The 9,137-nt window shown below is 42.1% G+C and overlaps 2 protein-coding genes across 5 annotated transcripts in view; one reads left to right on the top strand and one right to left on the bottom strand.

Annotated features, from left to right (window-relative positions):
- The window catches only part of si:ch211-203d1.3 (protein phosphatase Slingshot homolog 3), a 21,003-nt gene extending 12,773 nt beyond the window's left edge, over positions 1 to 8,230 (bottom strand). Inside the window, exons 1-2 of one of the 3 annotated variants that reach the window (XM_060884682.1) lie at positions 8,106 to 8,230; positions 931 to 1,043 (exon numbers count right to left, since the gene is read on the bottom strand). In XM_060884682.1, coding sequence (XP_060740665.1) covers positions 931 to 978 — 48 coding nt within the window. In that variant the 5' untranslated portion in view covers positions 979 to 1,043; positions 8,106 to 8,230. Of the gene's footprint in view, positions 1 to 930; positions 1,047 to 4,557; positions 4,740 to 8,105 lie in introns of those variants that run through there. The other 2 variants (XM_060884681.1, XM_060884683.1) reach the window with 2 other exon arrangements.
- grhpra (glyoxylate reductase/hydroxypyruvate reductase a) overlaps positions 6,687 to 9,137 on the top strand; it is a 459,032-nt gene continuing 456,581 nt past the window's right edge. For both annotated transcript variants that reach the window (XM_060884685.1, XM_060884684.1), the window contains exons 1-4: positions 6,687 to 6,742; positions 6,934 to 7,024; positions 8,133 to 8,263; positions 8,843 to 8,915. In XM_060884685.1, coding sequence (XP_060740668.1) covers positions 6,942 to 7,024; positions 8,133 to 8,263; positions 8,843 to 8,915 — 287 coding nt within the window. In that variant the 5' untranslated portion in view covers positions 6,687 to 6,742; positions 6,934 to 6,941. The remainder of the gene's footprint in view (positions 6,743 to 6,933; positions 7,025 to 8,132; positions 8,264 to 8,842; positions 8,916 to 9,137) is intronic.

Here is a 9,137-nt window from a genome sequence, read left to right as displayed (position 1 = left end):
GGCTAGCTTAGCTTTTGCATGCTAAGTCACTCGCTAGGTCAGATGTATTTAATTAGCTAGCTTTACATTCTGCTGGCGATGTTGTTGCTTTTTTTCTGATGTTTAATTTCTCTCGCTCAGCTCTAACACACCACAGATTAGCTTTCATCCATCAGGCTAATCTTCTACAGTGAGTTAACGTTCGCTCGCTCGATTCAAAGTTAGCTTGGAAATCGTGAAATTACGGTAAAGTGCAAAAGTTTGTATCATGAGACATACCAAAGAGGATGTACAAACTTTTTTTTTTATCTCAGGACCCTTGTGTATGAGCTGTATGTTATTGTAACATGCTGTATAATAGCAAATCGTCGCTGTCAGACGGAATCCTCGTATCTCCAAAACCGTTATTTTTCAGGACATTAAAAAAACGCCGTACCTTATCTGCAGTGCACAGGGTTTAGTCCGTGTCGCAGTGGATTGTCTTGCGCTAAATTCCTGTCCTCAGACGAGCACCAGAACTAGCGGGGGTCAAGATTTTTTTTTCTTTGAGCCCAGTGTTTTGAAGACATTTACCTCAGAAGACGTGTTGATTCGTTGCGACTCTTCTTGAGGAGAAATATGCCGTGAAGCTCTCACACGGAGTGAGGAAGAGGTGGACAGTTGAAGTGTCCAATGGAGTTATGAGATTTGCGCTCAAGCTATTTTCAAGACTTTAGATTGGTTAATAACTTGTAAAAATAACAGACCCACGTGGGGACTGACCAATAGCATCGATATGTGAAAAAATATGAAATTGACCAAATTTGGACATACAAGGTTTCCGCCCGACAGCGACGATATAAAGAAATAATGATGAAGTCTTGGTGTTATTAAAGAAAATAAAAACAGCTCATTAGCACACTTGTAGCATTCAGATATTGTGTAAGAAAAAAACACTGCTGTAAAACTCACAGGTGAGGTGGAGACAGACGGTGTTCTGCGCAGGGTCAGTAAAGCCATCCCAGCTCCCGGCTCACTGAAACGCTGCTCAGGTGAGATGTGACTCCTTACAGGTATTTAAATTCCTGCGGAGTAAAAACAGAGGTGAGACGATCAGCAGAGAAATACAAATATTTACAGTGCAGCACATTGTGTAACCTGACAATCCTGCTGCTGGTGTAACAGAAGAACTGAGGTCTGTACAGACCAGTCAGGGCACTTCTTTTAGAGCGTGCTACCTGTCTCATCTCACCTGGTACATGTTACCTGTCTCATGACACCTGGCACAATTCAACTGTCTCTGATCGCACTTCACCTGTCTCATATCACTTTACCTAGCACTTCACCCTATGCACTTCACCTGGCCTACTTCACCTAGTTCACGTCACCTGCCATAGGTCATGTCACCTGACATCACGTACCACTTCACCAGGCACTGTTCAGCTAGTTCTCAACACCTAGTGCCTTTCAAATGGCAGCTTGGAAACTTCAGTCAATGTACTTTTCATTTGTTGTGCATCACCTGTCACACTTCACCTCCCCCATTTCACCTGAACTATTTTTACCTGCCCAGGACAGTTTGTGTCTGTATGTGTCTGTATTTTGCAGTAAATTGAACAAGCCAGAATTTAAGACAGTAGATTATGAGCAGGTTCGTGTGAAATATAAGATGGTGAAACAAAACTTTCCTGAATGTTCGCTTAGATTGAAATATTGAGTGAAAGCAGAAGTGTCATCTATCTAGCTTATGTTTTTCTCCAGTAAATTGATGAGACATCAATAAAAGGAGAACATATATTTATTATTGAATAAATAATGTCCAGTACAGCATTATACTGGGACACAAAAACAGCAATTTCACTGATGAATATCTAGTGTGATATTGCTGACTACACTCACACCACTGCAGACTACACTCACACCACTGCAGATTACACTCACACCACTGCAGACTACACTCGCACCACTGCAGACTACACTCACACCACTGCAGACTACACTCACACCACTGCAGACTACACTCACACCACTGCAGACTACACTCACACCACTGCAGACTACACTCACACCACTGCAGACTACACTCGCACCACTGCAGACTACACTCGCACCACTGCAGATTACACTCACACCACTGCAGACTACACTCACACCACTGCAGACTACACTCACACCACTGCAGACTACACTCACACCACTGCAGACTACACTCGCACCACTGCAGACTACACTCGCACCACTGCAGATTACACTCACACCACTGCAGATTACACTCACACCACTGCAGATTACACTCACACCACTGCAGACTACACTCACACCACTGCAGATTACACTCACACCACTGCAGACTACACTCACACCACTGCAGATTACACTCACACCACTGCAGACTACACTCACACCACTGCAGACTACACTCACACCACTGCAGATTACACTCGCACCACTGCAGACTACACTGGCACCTCTGCAGACTACACTGGCACCTCTGCAGACTACACTGGCACCTCTTCAGACTACACTGGCACCTCTTCAGACTACACTGGCACCTCTGCAGACTACACTGGCACCTCTGCAGACTACACTGGCACCACTGCAGACTACACTGGCACCTCTGCAGACTACACTCGCACCACTGCAGACTACACTGGCACCTCTGCAGACTACACTGGCACCTCTGCAGACTACACTGGCACCTCTTCAGACTACACTGGCACCTCTTCAGACTACACTGGCACCTCTGCAGACTACACTGGCACCTCTGCAGACTACACTGGCACCTCTGCAGACTACACTGGCACCTCTTCAGACTACACTGGCACCTCTGCAGACTACACTGGCACCTCTTCAGACTACACTCACACCACTGCAGACTACACTGGCACCTCTTCAGACTACACTCGCACCACTGCAGACTACACTCACACCACTGCAGATTACACTCACACCACTGCAGATTACACTCACACCACTGCAGACTACACTGGCACCTCTGCAGACTACACTCGCACCACTGCAGACTACACTGGCACCTCTGCAGACTACACTCGCACCACTGCAGACTACACTGGCACCTCTGCAGACTACACTCGCACCACTGCAGACTACACTGGCACCTCTGCAGACTACACTGGCACCTCTGCAGACTACACTGGCACCTCTTCAGACTACACTGGCACCTCTTCAGACTACACTGGCACCTCTTCAGACTACACTGGCACCTCTGCAGACTACACTGGCACCTCTGCAGACTACACTGGCACCTCTTCAGACTACACTGGCACCTCTTCAGACTACACTGGCACCTCTGCAGACTACACTCGCACCACTGCAGACTACACTGGCACCTCTGCAGACTACACTCACACCACTGCAGACTACACTCACACCACTGCAGATTACACTGGCACCACTGCAGACTACACTGGCACCTCTGCAGACTACACTCGCACCACTGCAGACTACACTGGCACCTCTGCAGACTACACTGGCACCTCTGCAGACTACACTGGCACCTCTTCAGACTACACTGGCACCTCTTCAGACTACACTGGCACCTCTGCAGACTACACTGGCACCTCTGCAGACTACACTGGCACCTCTGCAGACTACACTGGCACCTCTTCAGACTACACTGGCACCTCTGCAGACTACACTGGCACCACTGCAGACTACACTGGCACCTCTGCAGACTACACTCGCACCACTGCAGACTACACTGGCACCTCTGCAGACTACACTGGCACCTCTGCAGACTACACTGGCACCTCTTCAGACTACACTGGCACCTCTTCAGACTACACTGGCACCTCTGCAGACTACACTGGCACCTCTGCAGACTACACTGGCACCTCTTCAGACTACACTGGCACCTCTGCAGACTACACTGGCACCTCTGCAGACTACACTGGCACCTCTTCAGACTACACTGGCACCTCTTCAGACTACACTCACACCTCTGCAGACTACACTGGCACCTCTTCAGACTACACTCGCACCACTGCAGACTACACTCACACCACTGCAGACTACACTCACACCTCTGCAGACTACACTGGCACCACTGCAGACTACACTGGCACCTCTTCAGACTACACTGGCACCTCTTCAGACTACACTCACACACTGAACATCACAGACTACACTCACACACTGAACATCACAGACTACACTCACACAGTCCACAACTAAACATCATTAATATGTGACCAATCACTTTCTAGCCGATTTATCAGCTTCCCCCCCCTCCCCCCTCCCCCCATGGTGTTCACACCTGAGCAGGTAACAGAATCCAGACCCCACACATTCCTCTACATTACTAACACCATAATGAGCTTCAACTGAGGCTTCAGACTTCATCCAGGATTCATTTCCATTGGACACAAACACGTAACCGAGCGGTCAAACCCATAACCATCCGTGTAGCTGCAGTAACATTGTGTTCACATCTCACACCGCGTATATTTACTAGTTTACAGCTCATTTTCATGTGCGGTTCTATTCCTAACGCATTGTGCCTACAGTTATATCTCAGATCTGTGCATTCCCACTTCCTCAAAACACAAGCGACATAAACACGCCACGACCGCTTATTACCTGATTTCTGTAGTAAAATGAAGCAACAATGTGTCCTTTTTTATATGATAAAGATAAATAATCCGGTGACTTTGTTTCTGAGCTGCTGCAGTCCGTATGGTGAAAAGTTCTGCGTTAAAAAGAGGAGTGAAGATCGAGTCCTGGGAGCAGGAAGCAAAATACAGGCGTCGCGCACACACTCAGACATGCGCACACGCACACACGGACTCAGACACGCGCACGCACGCACGCACACACACACACACACACACACACTCAATCTCACACATATACACACATACAGACACACACACACACACACACACACATACACTCCGGGCTGTAGTCTAAGTTCATCAGGTTTAGGTTTACAGACAGATGAACACTAACACACTCTATAATGTGTGTATAATGTTGTATATAATAGTGTGTGTATAATAGTGTGTATAATAGTGTGTGTATAATAGTGTGTGTATAACATTGTGTATAATAGTGTGTGTATAATAGTGTGTGTATAACCTTGTGTATAATAGTGTGTATAATAGTGTGTGTATAATAGTGTGTGTATAACATTGTGTATAATAGTGTGTGTATAATAGTGTGTATAATAGTGTGTGTATAACATTGTGTGTATAATATTGTGTATAATATTGTGTGTATAATATTGTGTGTATAATATTGTGTGTATAATAGTGTGTGTATAATATTGTGTGTATAATATTGTGTGTATAATATTGTGTGTATAATAGTGTGTGTATAATATTGTGTGTATAATAGTGTGTGTGTATAATATTGTGTGTATAATATTGTGTGTATAATAGTGTGTGTATAATAGTGTGTGTATAACCTTGTGTATAATAGTGTGTATAATAGTGTGTGTATAATAGTGTGTGTATAACATTGTGTATAATAGTGTGTGTATAATAGTGTGTGTATAACCTTGTGTATAATAGTGTGTATAATAGTGTGTGTATAATAGTGTGTGTATAATAGTGTGTGTATAACATTGTGTATAATAGTGTGTGTATAATAGTGTGTATAATAGTGTGTGTATAACATTGTGTGTATAATATTGTGTATAATATTGTGTGTATAATATTGTGTGTATAATATTGTGTGTATAATAGTGTGTGTATAATATTGTGTGTATAATAGTGTGTGTATAATATTGTGTGTATAATATTGTGTGTATAATAGTGTGTGTATAATATTGTATATAATAGTGTGTATAATAGTGTGTGTATAATATTGTGTGTATAATATTGTGTGTATAATAGTGTGTGTATAATATTGTATATAATAGTGTGTATAATAGTGTGTGTATAATATTGGTGTGTGTATAATATTGTATATAATAGTGTGTATAATATTGTATGTAATAGTGTGTATAATAGTGTGTATAATATTGTATATAATAGTGTGTATAATATTGTATATAATAGTGTGTATAATAGTGTGTATAATATTGTATATAATAGTGTGTATAATATTGTATATAATAGTGTGTATAATAGTGTGTATAATATTGTATATAATATTGTATATAATATTGTATATAATAGTGTGTATAATAGTGTGTATAATATTGTATATAATAGTGTGTATAATATTGTATATAATAGTGTGTATAATAGTGTGTATAATAGTGTGTGTATACTATTCGTCTTTAAGTGGAGGAGTGTGTCCTTATATGGAAGAGGATCAGAGGACTGGTCTCTACATTAAAGGGCCATGATCACACACTGCATCATTATTATAGCAGTTCAGACCGGGCGCATGCGCAGTAGTAGTGAAGAGTAGCAGTGAAATAGGATAATAATTAAAAACTTCTCTCACTCTCTCTCACTCACTCTCTCTCTCTCTCTCTCACTCACTCTCTCACTCTCTCACTCACTCATCTTCTACCGCTTAACCGAAATTAAAAACTTATATTAGTGAAATATCACTAATGACTGGTCATCATCATTATGACTGATTTTATTTAGCTATACTTTATGATATATATTTATTTATATATTACATTTACAGCGTTAGAGACTTTTATATAAAATACTTTATATAAATGAATCTCTCTCTCTCTCTCTCTCTCTCTCTCTCTCTCTCTCTCTCTCTGACTGTTTTATAAGTGACGTTAACCGGAAGTGTTACTTGCTCTAGTGTTGCAGTGAATCCGGTCCCCCTCAAACCGTTCATTAAGAGGAACTCGGTGAGTGAAAGAGAGCGAGAGAGAGAGAGGGAGAGAGAGTGTGTGAGTGTGTGTGTGTGTGTGTGTGTGTGATGTGTGCACTTGTCTGAGTGAGAAGGGCTGCAGAGTTGTGTGAAAACCACCAGCGTGTTGTGACTCAGTGTTAGTGTTGCCTGTGTGTGTGTGTGTGTGTGTGTGTGTGTTCTGTTCAGTTGCAGCCATGAGTGCAGGACAGCTGATGAAGGTGTTTGTGACCAGACGCCTCCCTCAGGACGGAATGAAGCTGCTACAGAAAGCCTCCATGTGCGCAAGTGTCTGACTTTCTCACCAAGCTGCAGCTCTCAGTCACATGACCATGAACACACCAGGTTTAGCTCGAGTGTGATGTCATTATCACCAGCATGACGTCATTCTCTCACCTTCTCATAGACACACAGCACACACATAATATGGATTCATTACTAGTTTATGATGATGTTTAGATGTTTTATGTTCACCTGCATGCTTCCCTTCTGATTCGTATATTCTGTTATATAAAACATGAGCAGTGTTTTAGTCTCATGGTATCTTCAGTCTGTAACCCAGTGACCCAGAGTTCATGTATCCAGTGATAGAGACTTAAACACTTTAGTACGTCGCTCTGTACGAGTACGAGTCTGTCACATGCTGTAAATGTAAATGTTCCACTTTACTCTCTTTCCTCCCGTTTGTTTATCTACTGCAGCATGACTAGAATAAGGGGAATCGAACTAATATACCTGCGATGTAACTAGTATAATTATTATTAACTAGAATGATAAATGTCAAATAAAATTATTTTTGTAATTAAATCCCAGATCTTTATATGCTCATGTTATATGTTCAGTGAAATGAGTAAGTAAAATTATTACTAATTGATGACACTGCAGACAGTTTGTATTCTCTTCTGCATCACTTCCCACTTTAGGCTCCTGGGAGTCGGGGCTTAGAGGGTGGCGTCGTACCTGAACCTTACAGAGAGGAAAAGTGTTCTGGATCTGTTTGTAGTCATAACAACAACAACAACAACAACAAAAATAATAATAATAATAATAATAATAATAATAATAATAACAACAACACAATGATTATTTAATTTATAATAACAACAAAAACAGGAATAATCATTTTATTCAGCTATTTTTTTATTGCAGTAAATAAATAAATAATAATAATAACACAATGATTATTTAATTTATAATAAAAACAGGAATAATAATTTTATTCACAGTTAATTTTATTGCAGTAGTAATAATAATAATAATAATAATAATAATAATAATAATAATAATAATAATTAAAACAAGAACAATAATATAATTCATTAAATCATTTCTAAATAATTAAACAAATAAATGTTTCTTACACAGTGCTGTTGTTTGTTCTGCCTCAGGTGTGATGTGTTGGTGTGGGACTCAGATGAACCTGTTCCACGTGAGGAGCTGCTGAAGAAGGTGGAAGGATCTCACGGTCTCCTGTGTCTGCTCTCAGATCGGATCGATGCTGAGGTCCTCGATGCAGCTGGTGTGTGTGTGGGTGTGTGTGCGTGTGCGTGTGTGTGAGTGTGTGTGTCTGCTGGACAAGATGACCTGACCTTCAACACCATCTCATAGAATGAATAATGAGGAAGCAGCTTTGACGTGTTTTCTCCACACTGTCTAAGCTTCTTCCTCATTTAACTTGCTCAAACCGTCGTCCTGCTGAAACAGGAAGAGTCTTTTGAGAAACACTTCTGGAGCTGCATCGTCCATCTGTCACACTTTCTTACAAGCTAATAAATAATAATCAGTGACGGAGCGGTGTGATGAAGAGTTACCACCATGGTTTTGATTATTTTCCTGTAACAGCATGTCACAAAGTGTTTTATTCCTCTTACACCACAGCAGTCTGTCAAAGTTAATTAGACCTTTCAGACTAAAAGACTGTCTGTGTGTGTGTCTGTGTCTGTGTGTGTCTGTGTGTGTGGGCATGTGTCTGTGGGGGTGTGTGTTTGTGTGTCTGTGTGTGTCTGTGTGTGTGGGTATGTGTCTGTGGGGGTGTGTGTTTGTGTGTGTGTGGGCATGTGTCTGTGGGCGTGTGTGTGTCTGTGTGTGTGTTATTTAGGACCCAACCTGAAGGTGATTAGTACGTTGTCTGTGGGCTTTGACCACCTCGCCATTGATGAGATAAAGAAACGGTGAGGAAACCTCTCTCTCTCTCTCTCTCTCTCTCTCTCTCTCTCTCTCTCTCTCTCTCTCTCTCTCTCTCTCTCTCACTCACTCACTCCCCCCTCTCTCACTCACTCACTCTCCCCTCTCTCACTCACTCACTCTCCCCTCTCTCTGTCTCTCTCTCACTCACTCACTCAGTCACTCACTCTCTCTCTCTCTCTCCCTCTCTCTCTCACTAACTCACTCAC

This window comes from Tachysurus vachellii, chromosome 13 (assembly GCF_030014155.1).
Source record: "Tachysurus vachellii isolate PV-2020 chromosome 13, HZAU_Pvac_v1, whole genome shotgun sequence".
NCBI lineage: Eukaryota > Metazoa > Chordata > Actinopteri > Siluriformes > Bagridae > Tachysurus > Tachysurus vachellii.
This window is presented reverse-complemented; position numbering and strand designations above follow the sequence as displayed.